This window comes from Heloderma suspectum, chromosome 1 (genome assembly GCF_057233095.1).
Source record: "Heloderma suspectum isolate Gila_16-S chromosome 1, 16-S_ref, whole genome shotgun sequence".
Classification (NCBI taxonomy): Eukaryota; Metazoa; Chordata; class Lepidosauria; order Squamata; family Helodermatidae; genus Heloderma; species Heloderma suspectum.
The window spans coordinates 13549777-13569360 of NC_139458.1; the positions used below are offsets into that span (position 1 = coordinate 13549777).

Below are 19584 nucleotides of genomic sequence, written 5' to 3' on the forward strand. Positions count from 1 at the left end.
ACTTTGCTGTGGAAATGCAAGCAGGATTGATATTTAACCTTGGAAGTACAGGAAAGTCCACTTCTGACCACAGTTCATCAAGCAACCTGTAATACAGGCCTAAACAAAAGAGAGCCAGTGTAGTGTAGTGGTGAGAGTGACAGACTGGGAGCCGGGAGATCCGGGTTCTAGTCCCCACTTGGCCATGGAAGCTCACTGGGTGACTTTGGGCCAGTCACAGACTCTCAGCCCAACCTACCTCACAGGGTTGTTGTTGTGAGGATACAACGGTGAGGAGGAGGATAATGTAAGCCGCCTTGAGTTCCTTGCGAGAGGGAGAAAGGCGGGGTATAAATGCAATAAATAAATAAATAAATAAATAAACAATAATTACGGTGCGCTACTTTCTAAGCACTACTGTTGTAACTAGCATTTCAACCATGTATATTGTAATTAATGTCAGTAAGCATTCATGAACATCCAGCCTTTGTTCTTTATCACCCTATGAAAGGTCCTCCTCCCTCGGTTGTCACCACTAGCAGCCATTCCAACAGGCTGCACCAGAGGGATATGAGGTGGGAACAGGGCGATTCCTCCAGTCCTGCTGAAAGACTGATTGATTTTTTCCCTCTTCCCTCCCCATCCCTTTTTCCTCGAGTGTCTTAAGATTGTAAGCTTGCAGGCAGGGACTGTCTTGTTTTGCTGATTGCATGTAAGCCACTCTGGGAGGCTTTTTGGCTGAGGAGCAGTATAAAAATACTTTAAATAAATAATAAATATAATAGTGTATTGTATTCCCCCACCTCCCCCACCTTAATTTGTTGTTTCAAGTGGCTGCTACAGCAGCTCCTCTCTTCTTTTACTATTGTGTGATGGTGATTTTTATGTGAAAGTCTCCCTTCAATGCAAAACCTACAGGGGGAAAGAAACAACCCTATAGCTTAACCTTTTAAACTGTGGATAAAGCACAGTCGTCGGAATAGTACTGTTTTCTCATGAGCTGCCAAAAGAGAGATCCCTATCTTATGGAAGCCTCAGGGTATACATATATTCATTGAACTTGGCATCCATTCTCTTTACTGCCTAGAGAAAGAAAAGGAACACTATACACCAGAGAAAGCTGGTTTCTTTTTAGTTTGTATAAAGGCACCCAAGTATAACAGAGGATTGGATCCTTTTTTGAGGGTGATATTCAAAAGAGTAGCCCTGCCATTTAGGAAACAAAAGAGTCAATCACACAACAAAGGATAAAAATGATCAAATAGTTAGCCAGAGGCTAAAATAAATGCATGGGAAAGACTGACAGATTGTATATTAGCAGGAAATCTGATCTGGAAATTAGTTGAAGGTTCTTGGGGGGGGGGGTTAGCTGATGTGACTTATAAAAAACAATTGTGAAAGAGATAAATGTCTGATCTCTCGATTCCAGATGTACAAAATGTGGCTGCTTAATGGAAATGAGAGGAAAACATTCAGTTATGAGACAGAGGAAGTTTCAATTTCTTTGCTAACTTTTTTTAAAATTCCCCTTTGCATTCACTGGCATCTGTAGGTCACCGTCAGAAAATGTAGCGTCTTTATTACTGTCCTGTAGTCATACTGGTGGTTTTCAAATTATGTGCTCTTATAACACTCCATCAAATTTCCTTTTAAAAAAAGGAATAAAATTGGAGACACCAAATAAAATGTCTCCCCAAGCCTTAGTCAACCAGGAAGGCCAACTCCAATTGGAAAAACCTGAGTGTCTCAATACAAAGAAGTGAATGTTTCCTTATTTAGTGACCTCACAACTGTTTTTAATTTAACCTTGCTGTAGGTACATGCCACTCTGGATTAATGCAATTCACTTTTCTTTATAGAGGCCACATTCCTTCACTCCAAAATTTGTAATCTTTAACTATTTCAGGGCTACAACATTTTGCAGTTACCTTGTACTCTTTTTATTGCCATTGACTAATAACAAGGTGAGAGAAACGCATTGGATTTTGATTTTTGTTGTACATAAAATACTCTTTAGTGAATGAGCTGGTTGTACCCAGTGAATATCTTTCCAGTGATTTAAAATGCTATAGTGTTTCAGAGCAAACCAAATTACAGAATTCTGTACTAAATGAGGCACTACATCAAATGTTTGGACATGTATAATGAGTCACAAAACTCAATGTTGTTAATATGCTAGTGAGATGCCCATCATTATGACAGGCAAGGAAGAGAGTGGGGGCCTGTCATTATGACAGGTAAGGCAGAGAGTGGGCCTGTAGCAACCCACCTACCCCCATGGTGGAGACGACCCCATCCAGTGCCCCAACATCTGTGTCCATAACTTCACCCCCCCTCCCCCAGAATAGATAGCATCATTTCACTTATATGGGAGAAAGTAAATGATGTAAGGCAGCCTTCCCCAACCTGTTGCTCTCTAAGTGTGTTTGACTAAAACTCCCAGCATCCCTGGACAGCGGACCTATGCCTAACCCTGCATCTGGTGAACCAGTTTCTTGGAGGAGGGGGGCGGAGAGGAAGCCTGTTTATTTTGTCCCATAGAACTAAACAGAAGCCACAGGGACTTGCTGAACTAACCCTGCCCTAGTTTTGTTTCTTGATTGCATTTGTCTGTGTTACAAAATGTTGGGGAAGTGGCATGTTGGACACTGGATTTTATATAGATATGTAGATTTTAAATGTAAGTTTATCAAAAAGGTGCTGGAATACTTAAGTATTCTTATTGATTTTACAATTGTAATACATCTACAAATCATAATGGTTCTTGCTTGTGTGCTAGACCCATTTTTTTAGGGGTTGCTATGGAAGCTCCAACAGAGGTGGAGTGGGAACTAGAGAGTGGAGAAATGGTCTACTGGTCTGTTCTGGCAGGGCTCTTATGCCCTTAAAGGTGTTAATTGTCATCATATGACAAAGAGAAAGAGAAAACAGAGCAGCGCCATCCTATGTCCCTGCTTCTGGGCTTTAGATTTGGAAGTAGATTTCCATATAGTTCATATCAGGTTTAAAAAGACAGCCTAGGGCTGTATCTATGTTAGTCCTATGTAAAGCAGATCCAATGAAATGAATGAGGCTTAAGCTAGTCACAACTAACTTTTTGTTGTTCAGTCCTTAAGTCGTGTCCGACTCTTCGTGACCCCATGGACCATAGCACGCCAGGCCTTCCCGTCCTCCACTCTCCCGGAGTGTGCTCAAGTTCATCACAACTAACTTAAGTCCCATTAATTTCAATGGGTCTGTTTTATGTAGGACTAACTGGATACTATCCATAGTTTTACAAGTATTCATGTCTTGGTTACTTCTCAATTTTGTTTTTTCCCTTGCTTGATCCATTCTATATGTTTTCTTCATTTCAAGTCCCTTTAGTAATCATGGAACCTCTACACTAGTTATCAGATATATCTGCACCACATGTTTGTACCTTTATATATACAAGTTCTGCTCTGAAGTATAGGCAGGGGGCAAATGGAGTTTTGTATGCTATATAGCATACCTTAGTGAGGCACCGTGCTCTTTTCTCCCCTAGCTACTCTGATCTAGCAATGGCAGTTGCCTAGAAGTGCCAGTCTTCTGACTCTACTAATGCTCAGTTCTGTCTTTGCAGCCATGTCAACTTACCTGTTCATTATTAAGTCTGAACTTCCTGATGCCATTGCAGGACTTCTGAGTGGAGACCACAGCGGGTAAGGAGAAAAATCATCCCACAGTGGGAAATATAGGCATTTCTTCTGCAGTGTAGGGACTGTGATGCTTCTTGCTGTTCTCCAGATGAAAAGGAGATAGATGAGACCTTGCAAATGCCTGCACCTGTGCATACCAGTTTACAGTGCCTCTGTTCACAAGTGTAATTCCTTGCTGACTGAGCCCATCATGATTAATAGGAGCCTACAACTCATCACTTGCTGCCAGCATTTTTATATCTGCAGCCCACACAAAAATAGTTGTTTCATATTTGTGCCAAATGAGGATTTCTTAGGGCCAGCTTACACAATCAGCAGAACCAAGTAGTAATGTTTTTCCTGGACTGAACTGTTTCAGGCGGCAAACAGAAAAAGGAGGCTACATGTGTGAATCACTCTCTCTCTCTCTCTCTCACACACACACACCTGGTTCTCACAACACAACAACCCATGGTGGGTTGTCAGCCTTGTTTGTGTCAGGGTGGCTTGTTGTGATGTCCAAACCCAATGCAGTTTCCTCAGTGTGGTTTATTAACCATGCACAAGCCACCCTGTGACCCCATATCTTGTTGGGTTGTTCAGGGTAGCTTGTCACGACATGTAAACCCACACAATGGCTTGTCCCAAGCAGCTACAGAGCCGCTTGGCAAGAGCGGCGAAAAACACAGCCATTCTGCACCATGCTGCCTCCCTCGTCAGTGCTGTCCACCCCTCCACTGATAGAGAAATGACACTTTGGAATGTCCATAACTTGTTTGCAAACTTTTTAAAAAATATTTTTTTGGTGCTTCGAAAGTACACAAATGGGTTCGGCAGCTTTTCTCTTTTTTTCCTGTTGTTCAGAAGTGTGCAGTTGCGCACATTCACTTGTCCACTATTTACTTTCTTCAGCAGTGCATTTCAATATCCCCTCTGTATGTGTTGAAATCCCACTTGTCCTTTTCCTCACCCACTTTGGCGCTTCCTTTGACCCTGAATTCTTGAAAGCAGTGGCTGAACAGGATGGAGGATTGGGGCAAGCAGCTGTATTTACTGCAGGAGTATGGGTGTGCTTACTGTGAAAATGGGTTTGATTTTTGATTTAATTTTATTTTTCTGTAGTTTGCATGTGTGCAAGTCGCATGTGCAAATCATATCTCACACACATCCCAAAATATCCCTGTACATAGAAAAATAACATATAAAGGTGAAGGCTGTGCTGATGTATTACCTTTTCATGCAAGTTTCTTAGTATAGAGGAGCTTTCAGACATGTATATGCTCTTGGAGGTGGTGCAGCAATTGATTCTACTGGTTATGTAAGCTGCAGCTGAACTGGGTTTGAACAGCAGCTTTCCTAGGACTAAGTCCAGGGCTCTTCCCACATCATTTGACAGAATTCCATTGATTTCTCCCCACCACCACCACCAACTGGAATAATGGATGTTCTAACTCATGGTCTGATTTATCCCCAGCCTTAATCAGTTGCCCTTTAGATCAATTATAGAACTCCATTTGAAAGGAACCAAATAAATGCCTTAAGTCTTGCAGCATCAACCCCAAGTTGCACTTTATTGGTTTTTACCTGTCTGTTTTCTTCCCAAGGTGACTTTACCACATAATTTTCACACAGAGAATATTTGACTTGAATATGTTTTCACAAGGCAGGATCCAGTTTTACTTCCTTAAGATGAATTCTAGTTTCCAATGGGTTTCTGTCACTTGTAAAAGTCCCCTTGTGCCAAAGGAACCACACTAAACATAAAACATGAGAATCAGGCCCGTGACTGAGCTTGAAACATTTAAACTGCTGCTGTCATGTTACCATGTTAACATATTTTTTAAAACCACAAAGCAAAATCTGGCAGTTACTGAAATTTTAAATATTTTTGTTTTCGCTGAGTAGTTATTTGGAATAGTCTTTGGGAGTTGTGCCAGTTTTCATATTTGTTTTATAATTCCTCCAATTTGGCTGTGCAGCTGCGTTCACTTCGTCTGTAGAACTGACTCAAACCAAAAAAGTGGCTGAGCTTGCTGAGAAAAATGTTCCAACATTGGAATAGCTTGTTCTTGTTTTGAATAGATTGTAGTTGCCCCTGCTCCTACCATTAAATGGCTTCAGGCTACCTTTTGGTTGCTTTTCCAGTCTCCTGGTTTCTGTGAATTCGAACTCTTACCATAAAACATACTCCTTGACCTGTAGGTTACTGCACAACATTTTTAGTAGGCTTTTAAAAATGTTTTTGATTATGGATGGTGGTGGCAGAGGGATTATACTACACTGATTTTAAGAATTTAAAATCTCTAGAGTTTCTAGATTTTAAGAATTTGCTGTATTTAAATGGGGCCTCTTTAAATAGTCTCTTTTTAAAAATCTTCTTGTCATCCTAGGCCAGAAAAGCAGGGGCACAATCCACCAGCACTAGTTGGTAAATGTTGCAGAAGTAATCTGCTAGTTGGTCTTCAGATAGTTAGTTGGGGCCCACAAGTGAGTCATGCCCCCCCTGCCCACCCTCTGTTTTGCTCTGGGATACCTCTCTCTGCGATCTCCTGGGACACCCCTCCCACAATGCCTGGCTCTGAGGAAGGACCTCCTCAGAGCCAGGCATTTTGGGCAGCTCTCTGAAGCCAGCCTCTTCCTCTGGCCGATGTAGCTCTCCAAAGAGCCTGCCTTCCCTCTGGCTCATGCTGAGAGAATTCTCAGTGTGAGCCAGAGGGCAGGAGGTGGTGAGCAATGCGGTGGCACTGGGATGGGGGCTGTTACGCAATGTGACGCAGGGGCAGTGGGGCAGGGAGATGTGTTTTCTTAGCTCCGCCGGTGGGACAAATTACGCCAGGGCTGTCCATGCCTCTCTCAACACAGAGAAAGGAAAAATGGCATAAGTGGGAGAGAACTACCTATCCTCAGAAGAGCCTTTTCCTTGTGTTTTGATGAGACTCACCTTTTTGGGCATACCTCCTCTGAGAAAGGTAATTTTGTTGCATCTGCATTAGGAGTGATTATTCTACACAGACCCCTTCATGGATCACTGCCTTGTTGTGGCGAAGGGGCTTGCATAACTCAGTGAAGCCATAAGCTGTGCCGTGCAGGGCCACCCAAGATGGACAGGTCATGGCAGAGAGTTCTGACAAAATGTGGTCCACTGAAGGAAATGGCAACCCACTCCAGTATTCTTGCCAAGAAAACCCCATGGAACGTATCACAAGGCTAGTTGCTCATTGGAAGGACAGATACTGAAGCTGAAGCTCAAATATTTTGGCCACCTAATGCGAAGAGAAAACTCTCTGGAAAAGACCCTGATGCTGGGAAAGACTGAAGGCAAAAGGAGAAGGGGACGGCAGAGGATGAGATGGCTAGATAGCATCACTGATGCAATGAATATGGACTTGAGCACGCTCCAGGAGAGAGCGGAGGACAGGAAGGCCTGGCGTGCTATGGTCCATGGGGTCACGAAGAGTCGGACACGACTGAACAACAATTCTACACAGAGATGGGGCAGATTTGGGATAAGGCCAGAACACTGAATTGCACAGAGAGACAGCAGGAAGCCTCCTCCATAGGTGGTACTTTGAGCTTACAGGAGCTTTAATTATTTAATTAATTTATTTCTTACATGAAACAGTTCGGGAGGTACTACTCTACTTTGCATGGGGATCTTGCGCATAGTGCTTGGATTGCCCACTATTTTATTACTCCCCCCCACCCCATCCCATCCCACCCCTGGCTGGCAACTTGATAGACTGGGATGTGCCTTATGCTGCTGACATAAGGTGTACGTAAAATTTTGCGTTCTGCTTTCAGCTATGTGGAAAAAGAGCCAAAGCTGCCAAAGTCTGAACATTAACCCATCCCAAGGCCCCAGTAGCATGTGCCAGATTTGCTGAGGTTATCTGGCTGTGCCAAAACTTGTGTTGCTGCATAATAAACTCTTTATTGGGGAGTCATCTGCAGTTGATGTTCTCAACTGCCAAGGAAAACACTTGGCCAGAGACGACGTTCAGGTCCTTATAAAAATAGTTACCAAAAAAAAAGCCAAACCAAAACAGCATAGAAAATTCTAGGAGCCAAATTATTAACCCTATAGTGAACCTCATATGACCTAGCCAGCTCTTTTTAAAAAGGATCTGTTTTATTTATGGCCAGTTTTTAAAGCTGGTTTGAGAACACAGCCCTAACTTTGGAAGCTTCTACCTTCTCCAATAATATTGTTCTTTCCATAACAAATATTTTTAAATTGCTGTATAAGCAAGAAGCATCTTTCTTGCTTTTGTCAACATCAGCCAAAGACTAAGTGCTGATAGGGCAGAATTCCCAATTGCCTAAATAACATTTTTAAAAGAGATTCTAGTTCCCAAGAGCCTTAAATTTCATTAAATTAATCTATGATGGAGCAGAACATCCATGTGTACCTCCCTGCAATGGATTTTTAAAGTAGAGGAAATGCTTATAAATGAAAAATACATAATCCCATGCCAAATCAAAGTAGATACTTTAAATGTGCAAGGAACTGACATATTAGGGTGATGGTTATTCTTGTTTATCCCCCCAGTGTGATGACATGACATGTTATTTTTAGTTCACATTAAGTGGTTTTGATATTTAATTATATTGTACAATATAAATTTAGTTCAAATATGCTTAGCAACACACGACTCTCTCCTGTTTTTTTAAAAATAATCTCTATAACACAAAAATAGTGCACTAAAATAAAAAATGCATCTTGCATACATTTCAAGCAGGTGAAGATAGCGCTGTTATAGGCTTGCACACAGGATTCATTTTTGATTTCAAAGGCAGTGCCTTTCCCCTTCAGCTCTATGCAGCCTCTGAACCTGGAGCACTAGTGCATACAGAATAGAAGAGGGAACAGCTTTCCTGCAGCTGGATTGCCTGTCTCTACCTTAAGGCTGCATTCCTAAACACTCTTTACCGTTTAACACAGTGGGACATCTGCCTGAGCAGGGATGCAGTTAGGCTTGGTCCTTGGGGCCAATGTCCAGGGCCCTGCGGTCCAAGAGGCCCCCAAATGACCACCACAGAACAGTAGGTGATGAGAGTATCCAGGCAGCGGAAGCAAGCTCCATTTTATTCCTGTAGTAATATGATGCTATGATTTAAGTGAGTTTAAAATGCAAAAATGCTCATGCCCTGATTTTTAAAATTGGCATAGTCAAACAATTTTGTTCATGTTGTTCTAACATGTCAGGAAGAAGAAGAGAAATGTCCATTTCTGAACTGAAGTAATACAGATGAAGTAATACGGATACAATATAAAATGAAAAAAGAAAAAGAAAAAAATGATCAAGAGGCTGGAACATCTCCCCTATGAGAGAAGCTTACAACAGCTGGGGTGGTTTAGCTTGGAAAAAAGGAGGGTGAGGAGAGACATGATAGAGGACTACAAAATTATGCATGGTGTGAAGAATGTGGATAGGGAGATATTTTTCTCCCTCTCTCAAAATACTAGAACGCGGGGTCATCCCATGAAGCTGATTGGTGGGAGATTCAGGACAGATAAAAGGAAGGGCTTCTTCACACAGCACATAGTTAAATATGGAATTCACCACAGGAAGTAGTGATGGCCACCAGTTTGGATGGCTTTAAAAGGGGGTTAGACAGATTCCTGGAGAAGACTCTCAGTGGCTACTAGTCTTGATAGCTATGTGCTACCTCCAGAACCAGAGGCAATGAGCCTAAGTACACCAGTTGCTGGGGAACATGGGTGGGAGGGTGCTGTTGCTCTCATGCCCTGCTTGTGGGTTCCTGGTCGACAGCTGGTTGGCCACTGTGTGAACAGAATGCTGGACTAGATGGTCTGATCCAGCACGGCTCTTCTTATGTTCTTATGGACGTCTAAAGGGGTGGGGGGTCCCTATATGATCAGTAAGTCCAGGATCTAAAATTACCTCGTTGCACCACTGTGTCTGGGTGCTCATGCATAGGACTGCACTATGCAAAGGGTGGGGGAAGAGAAAATGTGGAAGAGGTGGTAGAACAACAGCCATGTATCAGGTTTCTGAGAAATGTAGGTCCTGTTCTTATGATACCTCCACTCCCACACCATGCTTCTCTATGCCGCTTAGCTGGTAGTTTCCAGACTGAAGATCTTGCGATCAAATAAATGTGGGGCTTGTTGGTCAGACCTTACCTCTCACATATTATAAGGGAAGCAGCAAGGAAGCATGCAAGGCCGCAGCCCCTTTCTGATCTCGCGGTATGCAGAGTTGAGCGGGGTGGTAGTGGTGGTGACATATAATCCAGATGGATCTTTAATGAGGCCAGTAGGTTTAGATAGTGGTTGGAAAGAAGGGGTGAACCGAGAGCTAGTCTGCAACCAGATTAGTTCACTTGCTAATTCACTTTCTCAGTGTGGCTCCCACGTAATCAGTGGCAGCTGGTGTACATTGGGGCTGGTGGGGCAGAGGGCAGGGCAGGTACTATTCTACTGAGATTAGCAGAGGGCAGGAGAAGATCATGTGTGGCAATCGGCAGCTGCATGCCATGTATTGGAGCAAACATGCCTGGTTGTGGGGAGATTTCTCTGCCACTTGTTGGTGGAGGAGAGGCAGAGGGCCACCGCCCCATTCGCCCCAAATATAGAGCCTCCTCTGCACATAACTCAGAGGAGGGAAATGTGGCTATAGCACACTAAGTTCCTGGCCTTTAGGGGTGATGCTGAGCTCTCTCCTCAGAAGAGAGCAAGTTTGGGGTCATTTGGGGGCAGCAAGAGAGTAGGCTGGCCGCAACAGGTGCAGCTACACAAATTATGTTGCGATTGCAGGTGTGGTTTTACCCTGATGTACCCAGTGATGTATGTTGCCTACCTCTGCCGGTCAGATGTATGTAAAATATGCCTTGGATCAGCACTGTCCACCCAGTTTCCACAACTAGTGCAGACATGCCCATAAGTATTAGTGGTACACATAAATGGTAATAGGATGCCCTGGCCCGTTTATGAGCTGCTAATCAGTGTTTGGGGCTAAATAAAACCTGAGCCCAAGGTGTTTATAGGGAACAACTCGAAAGGATGATGCATAAGACACTTCATCAGTTGGCACTCCGGTTTTAGCAAGGAGGGCTCTTAACACGATGTTCCTTCAGAACATTCTTGGTGACTCTGTAGCTCGTAGTCAAAAGGGGTTCTAACATTTTTTATGCATGTCATTTCCTGGCAGGGGAGAACACGCCTCTGTCCTCAAAGCACAGTGATGGGAGGACCTGCATTTGTTAGCTCTTATTGCTAACAATTTCTCTAGTACTTCCCACACCCATACCCCAGTGTACCCTGTGTATCCTCAGAACTGGCCTGTGTAGTAGGTAGCTTAGACTGAAAGACAATGCTTTGCCCAGGACTACCCAGATTTCCCTGTGGCTAAGCTGGGATAGCAACCCTCGTCAATTAATTAGTTTAATCAGTTAAACCAGTTTTATCAATTAAATAGGTTTGTGAATGCTTGTTGCTTGCAATTCACAAACAAGACACTACTTCATTAAACATGTGTCCCTGAGTAATTGGGCAGTAGATTTTTTTTTAATTAAACTGTCTTATGTGTATTTACTCAGAAGTAAATCCTGCTGAGTTCAATGGGGTTTACTTCCCAATACATCTGCTTAGGATTTCAGCTTAAGGTTTTTTTAAATAGGTGACAGACCTTCTAACCTGTTCATAGTTTATGGTGAGTAGTAGAATTGCATTTTTCAACTCTGCACCAAATGTAACCTTTAAGTTATTGACTTCTAGAAGTGATTATAACTAAAGAAGGTAGTTTAATTTTTTAAAATGCTTATTTCCCCAAGATCTACATCTAAGCTCAGTGCTTAGTAAGAAGGTTTATTACAGGGACACTGAGCCACCTGGTGTTCTCTCTTCTAATAGTTCCTGGTACCTTGATGGGAGATTGCTGTTGCTGATTACCTCAGTTTGTATTGTCTTCCCTCTAGCACTTCTTCCTAAAATTGGTAAGTAATTTTAAAGGGGGTATTATTGCTGTCATAATTACTATTAGCTGTAGTGTTCCCTTTTAGTAGCAGTTTAATTGAGGGGTTTAAAAGAAACTCTTAACGGGTTTTTTTTTTTTTAAGATTCAAGGAAAGATTGAGGGGGGCAGTTTTATTTGCAACCTAGTATGTCCTCCAGCCTTGCCTAGTTAACCTATTACTTAGATTGCAGTAGTATTTTGTCTGCTCTACTAAAATAAAACCTTTACAGCAGAACATTAAAGAGCTGCATTTACTTATAGTATGCCATTAGTGGTAAGCCAGTTCTAATTCTGCCCTACAAAACTACATAAATGATCTGTGACAGGCAAGTTGGAATGTTGTTATTCTGAGTTAAGCCCCAGATACCAAGCTCTGTAATGGAAAACATACCTACAACGTGAAGCTCTTTTAGCCCTACATCAGGATCACTTTCCTTATAAATTGCCTCTTATTTTTACTGTTATTTTACAGGCTTTCTTGGCTACACAAGTAGTTTATCATTTTTCTTTATGGTGTACTTTGCTCTTGTGGTAAGTCTAAAAAACCCAGATCGCAGCTTTACGTTAAGTTTTCTTATTATTTTGATGGATTTCAGAGTTCCTTTGAAATGGATGTCTGCTCTTTAAAAACTTGCCTCTAACCCCAAAGTGTTCCTTCTTCTGTCCTTTATATTTGTTTGTGTGTGTGTGTGTGTGTTTTCTTGCTTTTGGATGTTTGTTTGGCTGAAAAATCAGGAATATGAAAAGATTTACTGTCGTTAATTTTTTGGACTGTAAAATACAGCAGAGTGTATTTGTTTTGCTGACAAGGCAGTGAAAAATGCTGGCCCATGTGCTTCTCCCCTCCCCTTTTTCATCTTTGCTTCCAACCACCATTTACAGCAACTCGTGCAGAAGAAAATGTCATATATTCTGAGTAAATTGAATGTACATGTTAGTTTAATAATAAAAAGCACAAGAAGCAGCAAACCTCTTTTGAGCAGTTTAATGTATATATTAATATATCAAAGACCTTATTCTTTCCAGCTGAAAGGAATATTTTCCCCCTTTCTCTCTCTTTGCCAACTAGGGCATTTCAGTGCTGATATTTACAGCCATTGATTCCTATATGATATATGGAAAGCAGAGTGCTGACACACATTTGGTTTGCATTTGGATTGGTAGTGGTTTCTGTGAACGAGAGAGTATGTGGAAGTGTAGTAGTTTTTAGCAGGCATGTGAAATTCAGGATAAACTTAGGCACAATCTGTCTCCAAGACTTCTGTATATATTGTGCCCACAAAACCCTTACCTGTAATAGTTTCCATGCAGCAGCCATAACCTTAAAAATGTGCTACTCCATGCTCCAGCACATACACATGCTGGCTGCAGCCTGGCCTATAAATTGTGGACAAGTAGAGGGCTTTGTGGCAGCACTGCATACCAGAGGTAAATTAGCCTCAGATTCCATCAGGGTGATATGTATGTAAAGGCACTGTTTGGATCAGGGGAGTGGGCAGCTTACAGTTCGCATGTCATGGGCATTCCAACAACCCTTGTTCCCTGATTCCTTGAGGAATCCCCCAAATTGGCATATGTACAGTCCTTGTAGGCTGTTGCTATCTGCAGACTGTTCAAAGGAGACTTTGGGCAGTATCCAACACTAACAGTCTGCCAGCGCCAATCATGTTGTGCTAGTGAGAATGACCACTAGCGCAACAGGAAGCTAATGCTTGATAGCACAACTCCGGAGACTAGCTCAAACTAGCACTTCTGGAACAGGATGAGTCAGTGGAGCTCCCTTCCACAAGCTCTGCTGTCTTGTCCCATTCCAGAAGGGTTAGTTTGGGCTAGTTTCCAGTTGCACTATGAAGCACTAGCAGTCATTCCTGCTAGCACAAGGGCAGCGTTGGATACTGTCCTTTAACAGTACACAATGTCACTGTGCCTTTTTCGGTGGGCTTACAGCAAACCTTGGCTTTCATTTTTAGCTTCAGCAAGCCCCATGGACCTTAGGATGGAAAGCAGTGTTCTACTTTTAGAAGAGAGGGAATTGATGCTGAAAAAGAAATGACAGTGCACATGGCCTTGAAGTATGAATTGACAGAGCAAAGCAACCCTTCCTTCTGAAAGATTTCCCCATGTTAGATGCTCAGTTGTCAAAGAACTAGATAGAGAACTTGGACCAGTTCATATGCTGTCTTACTGGTAGGGTTGCTGCTTCCTGTGTGGTTCCTGTAAATTGTAATGGGAATGTCACATAGGAGAAACTGGCATAATATGTGTTCACCCTCATAGACAATGCCATCAGAAAGGAGAGGTGCTGGAGTGTGGAGTAACAGTGTCACAATGCTTCCCCATTGCTGAAGCATTGTGGGAAGAGGACACACTGAAGCGGGAGCCAGGCCACAAAGGCAACATATGAACCAGCCCTTTAGACTGGGAAGATCTCATTTCATGTTCTGTCTGTGCTGTGAAGCCATTATGGTGGAGTTTCACTCATGATGAATGCAGGTGGACTTTCACTTGTTTTCTATGTTTATTAACTCAGAACTCTCCCCCTTCCTTTCCCCCCAGTTCTCCTGTCTGTTTGTATTGCTTAACAAAAACTCAGTAAAATATAAATAATAGTGGTGGCCTCCAGCTAGTCACTGTCTCTCAGCCTCAGTTTCCCATCTGTAAAACAGGAATAATAAAGGAAAACACATTAACAGGTGTAAAACATTGTGCAGTGTCACACTGAATTTGGGAGACTTGGATTCAAATCGCTGTTTGGCCATGAAGCTCACCGGATGATGCCGGGCCAGATGCTGTTTTTCAGATTACACTGGGTTGTTAAAAATGGCTAAGCCCCCCCCCCCCAACTCCTTGGAGGAAGGGTGAGATGCAGATAGGATACAAATGTAAAATTAAAATCCAGAGTGGTCCAGCAGTTTCCTACAAACATGGGAGCTTCAATGACACACCCAGGTTTTCCCTGCTTCCAAAGGAAGATGCTTCTGTTGAAATAAATTGGAGCTGAATGTCTGCATAGACTCACATGGGGCTCAGCATGAATATGGAAAAGGAAATGGTAGTGAATTGTTGGGTTTACTCCTGTCCTTTCAGATCTTTTTGTGTATGCAAGACTGCTTTGGCACAAGTTTTTTTGATATAAAACGAAAGTGACCAAATCGGCTGGTGTGTGCAAGAATGGCAGCCTACCTGTCTTACCTCAGTTACTGTCACTTGTGCAGCTGTGTAGGATCTTGAGTGCCAAGATCAGCAGGTCTGCCCCCCATTATTTTGGGATTTTCCTAAAGGAAACATCACCCAAGCAAATGGTCATCCCCTCTCTCCTCTTTCCTTTGGGATATCTAGCCCAAGGCCCTGGAAGAGCTTAATCACCACCTGCGGAGTAGTCTGGGGCTGGCTTTTAATGGCTTGAGTTTTAGCATCAGTGCGGTAATGAGATGCCATGTACACTGGTGCTGTAGGGATGCATATTTTAATTTTAAAAGACATTTTAAAAGAAAACCAAAACCAAATAATGTAGATTGGGTGGAATGGTAATAATCTTTTTATATACTGTTTAATTGAGTATTTTATTCTACCCCCCCTTCTTTTAAATGGTTGCTCCCTGGCCTGGGGTTGGAATAGAGATGAAAGTGAACGAATTAACGAATAGTTGTGCTTCTAGAAGGGCTGCCCCTCCCTCCCTCCCCCTCTCCTCCTTCCACCTGAGCAGGCTTGGAGTGCTGAAGTTCAGTGCTTTTGCTTTGGAATCGTGAGGAATGCCCCTTGACTCCCTTGGCTTGCATTGACTTGCATGCAGGTCTTGGGTAATGTGTCCCGTTTTGTTTTTCTTCGCTTTTTAAAAAAGATAAAAATCGCATAAGGACTATCCAGCAAAAATGCCATCCAGAGTGCAAGACAACCAACCCATTAAGGAACTGAACCATGCGATAAAATCAGACATCAAAGCCACTCCCTGCGGGCAGTGTCTCTCAAGAACTCCAAAATACTTCTGCCAGTGCTCGGAGATGATAATCTTCTGCAGCTTGATCTGGAGGAGGAGTTAACTGAATTCCCATTCATTACTACAGACTTTGGCTTATCTACAACTAATGTGCCCCAGCTCCTTGGTCACTCCCAGTGGGTTTTTAACTTTGAGCACCAGGCCCTACTCTGTTTCAAATTCCCTTCAATTTCAAAAGTGGCTTGGCATAGGACATTGGGGGCCAGGTGGCTGTTTTTATCTAAAGCCCCCCTTAGCTACAGGATGCAAGCTGCACTGGTCTTTAGATCCTGGGCCATGGCGGTAGAATAGTTACCTTGCAATACACATCTAGCCTGCTCCTGGGCATGTTTGCTTGAAAGCAAGTCCCATTGTGTTTGATGGGTCTTCCTCCCAAGTAAGAGTGGATAGGATGGCAACCTCAGCCGTCCACCTGGAAACCGAACTTCCAGGTGGTTTAACAGCATTAGGATTAGAAGGCTGTGGTTCTCCCAGTCCATGCTTATTGATGGATCAGGGATGGTACAAAGCAGCTGTATTAATGTTTACTTGGAAGTAAGTCACACTGTTACCAATGGGGGTTTACTCTCTAGTAAGTGTGTTTAGCATTGCTGCCATAGTCTGCCTTCAGTTTAAGTGCAAAACTGGGTTTCACAGCAGGGGAGACTGTAAGTTTTGGCTGGCCTTGCTAGCCAGCCATTATTTGTAGTTGCCATTGACCTTGACCCTACCCTGCACTGTGGACTTGGAAGGGGGTCAGAATCTCATCGTTGATGTTATGCTGAGCTTTAGAGGCACTGAGAAGCAACAGGAGTTTTTGCTTCTTCTTAGTGCTCCTGAAATCCAAGCACAAGAGCATAGATGCGATCATCTCTCATTTCGTAGTGCAGCATTACAGTAGCCAGACTGAAAAATATTGTCACCGCCTTCAACCTGACGGACTACATTTGTGGACCCCTGTTCAGTATCTATTCCAGATTAATTAATGCAGACTAAAAAGATGCTATCTTGTGCATGTGGCAGAAGAAAAGGGTAAGTATGTCATGGAGTATGGAGAATGAAGCTTGCCCAAAGGAACATTGAGAGAAGAAACAGCAGAGTGAAATATTAAGGCCATAAGTACCATTGAATACAGTGCAAGCTTACTCATTGTTACTTGAAAGTAAGTCTTAATGAATTCAATGAGAAGTATTCTTAAGTGAGTAGGTAGAAGATTGCTCATTTTAACCGTAAAGTGAGGCATGTGTATTCTTAAAGTATGGACGTGTTTGAAAAGAGTTTGTTTCAGGAACCTCATCTAGTAACTGCATATATTTGTTGCTTAGAATTTTATGTAGCATTTTGATTAGTATCTGAAAGTGTTCTACAGTCTTCCTTATTCATGCTCCTTCATGCAAACCTGTGAGGCCAAAATTGCAAATGGCACAACTGAAGGTTATGAGAAAATGACTTGCTTCAAGGTCACTCAGTAAGCTGAACCCACGATTTGAATCCAGGTCTTCCATATCTACTTCCACTGAGCCATGCTGACTTGGCTAACACTAATGCAGAAAGTTGTCTCTTAGTAAAGAGGTTTCTTGTGTAACTAGAGCCACTTACTGTATTTTATAGTGCCTGTCTGGCAATTTAGGAGTCGTGTGGTATGTGTACACCATATAAATATTGTATCATTATATATTAAAAGTAATGCAATTTTAAAAAATGGCAAAAAGAAACCCCCAAAATCGTATAGATTTTTAAAACATCTATTTGTCACACTGAAATTCTGGGAGGTGTATTAAATGCAATTCAGTTTCCCCAAATAATAGTTTTTTGAAGCTGGAAAGATGTCATGTTGAGATATACACTGCAGTTTTCACAGTGTTTCTTTCTGTCACAAGTAGATATGGTTCAATATGTTCAGGGGTGAGGGGTGGGGTTCTGCACTAGGCATATGGAAGCAATACTTTTACATTTACTGTAATTTTCTACTCTTGGTTTCAAGGGCAAACCATCTGTTTAGATTATTGCCTGTGAGAACTAATGTTAATATTGGCTACAGAAATGGGCTTTGACCTGAGAGACTATCAAGTGGGTTGAAATCCCACTTCAACTAGGGACTCCCTGGGTGATCCCAGCCTGTTTTTCATCTTTGTTTTGGGAGTAACAATAATCTACCTGACAGGGTTGTTGTGACAATGAATGATCTAAGGAAGGCAAAACCGTTTGCACACAAAAAGAACTCTGGAGTTGTGATATTAAAAGAATGAGTACAGAGTATTATATGGAGCAGCATTCAAGCATAGGAGTTCCCCCCTGCCATCTGTCATGGTACAGTCCAGGCACAGGTTTACGACTTCATTTGCTGTTTGTGAGAACTGTACCTGGCATAAACAGGCTTCTGCTCAGAATGCCCTCCTCTGTCACAAGTTCTGATGGCAGTGGTGGGGGGCTGCATCTGGGATACGCACACATACGGTGTTCTGAACCTCACCTGTGCCACTGAAAGTAAGTGTTGTCAGCTCTGATAGCAGTGATCTCCTATTAGACCCCCCCCCCCTTAAAAACAGCCCAGAGCCCCCTTCCTCCCTCTGCAACAGAGAGCATTGTTAGAGTTGACAGCACTAATCATCTGGTGCAGAGTGAGAGAAGATCCTCATGTAGAGCAGTCGGCATGCAGCCGTCTGCTGTACTCAGGCATCTCTGGATAATAGCCATTTTTCCACAGTCTAGAGAGCCATGGAATTAGTTGAACTTTAGAATAGTTCCATAGAATATGGATTCTTGTGGGCTGATGTCGGCGTCATTCCTCTCCCTGTTGGTTGCCCCTGGGGAAACGTCAGGAACAGACATCAGGCCCATGTGTTCCTTGCCCTGTCCCCCTCACAGTGGAGAGAAATTAACCCATTTGGGGGAGTCCACGTTTGCCAGATGCACTCTGGGGGCCCACGCATGCACTCTGGGGTGTTCCGCCCCCTGGTTTCTCCCTGCCCCCAGCACTTGTGCGCTCTCTCTGTCTCTTAGCTCTTCCCTCTCCTCCCACATGTCTCTTCTCTTACCTCCCCCACACTCTCTTTCACTCTCTCTGCACTCCCCCCCCCCCACTCACTCTCTCCTCCTCTTACCAGACAGCAGCATCTTTTCTTCTTTTTTCAGTGGCACTGCAAAGATTGAAGAAGCCCTGGACAAGATATGCTCTGGGAATCAACACACACACTCTTGAGTTCTTCTCCCCTGTTTCACCCCCACCCTGGCATATGCTGTCTCCCCCCACCCCCACCTGCTCTTACCCTTCTCCGCTCTTGCTCTCTCTGCTTCCCCCACCCTGGCACTCACTCTTTCTCCCTGCCCCATGCTCACTCTCCCTGCTTTGCCAGACAGTGGCCGGCCGGCCGGCCGGCCTGCCTGCCTGCCTGCCTGCCTGCCTGCCTGCCTGCCTGCCTGCCTGCCTTCCTTCCTTCCTTCCTTCCTTCCTTCCTTCCTTCCTTCCTTCCTTCCTTCCTTCCTTTCTTTCTCTCTCTCTCTCTCTCTCTCTCTCTCTCTCTGTCTCTCTCTCTCACTTTCAGAAGAGTACAGGTGCACTGCAGAACAAAACTGCCATCACTCCCGGCATCTTGATTTCCCCAGAGTACCTCTGCGTCCATGTGGGATCACCTAGATGCTCTCTGAAGAAATGCAGATGCCAAATGTGACCACAGCTTCGCTCCACAGTATGACCAACCTCTTCTGAAAGTTTTTTTTAAAAGCTGTAGCAAGTGCATTTGGGGCTGTGGGGTCCCAGGTCTGCATCCAGCGTTCCAGCCCTAGCAGTGACTTTGTCCGCATTCAAATGACCATAGGATTTCCTGGTTTGTTTGTTCATTTCTCCTTACGGTGAGGGGAGCAAGGGGAAGGGTATATGGACTGCAAACCTCATCTCTCTCTCGAATAATCTTGGAGCAGACAGGAGGAAATAATATCTAAACAAGGCCTATCTTGTGCATACTTAATCTAAAACATGGTGAGTGCTCTG

The 19584-nt window shown here is 43.3% G+C and overlaps 1 protein-coding gene across 3 annotated transcripts in view; it reads left to right on the forward strand.

Annotated features, from left to right (window-relative positions):
• Positions 1–19584, forward strand: part of SLC38A6 (solute carrier family 38 member 6) — a 79719-nt gene that overhangs the window by 43055 nt on the left and 17080 nt on the right. For all 3 annotated transcript variants that reach the window (XM_084836506.1, XM_084836515.1, XM_084836523.1), the window contains exons 6-8: positions 3584–3662; positions 11515–11597; positions 12090–12148. In XM_084836506.1, the coding sequence (XP_084692632.1) occupies positions 3584–3662; positions 11515–11597; positions 12090–12148 (221 nt within the window). The remainder of the gene's footprint in view (positions 1–3583; positions 3663–11514; positions 11598–12089; positions 12149–19584) is intronic.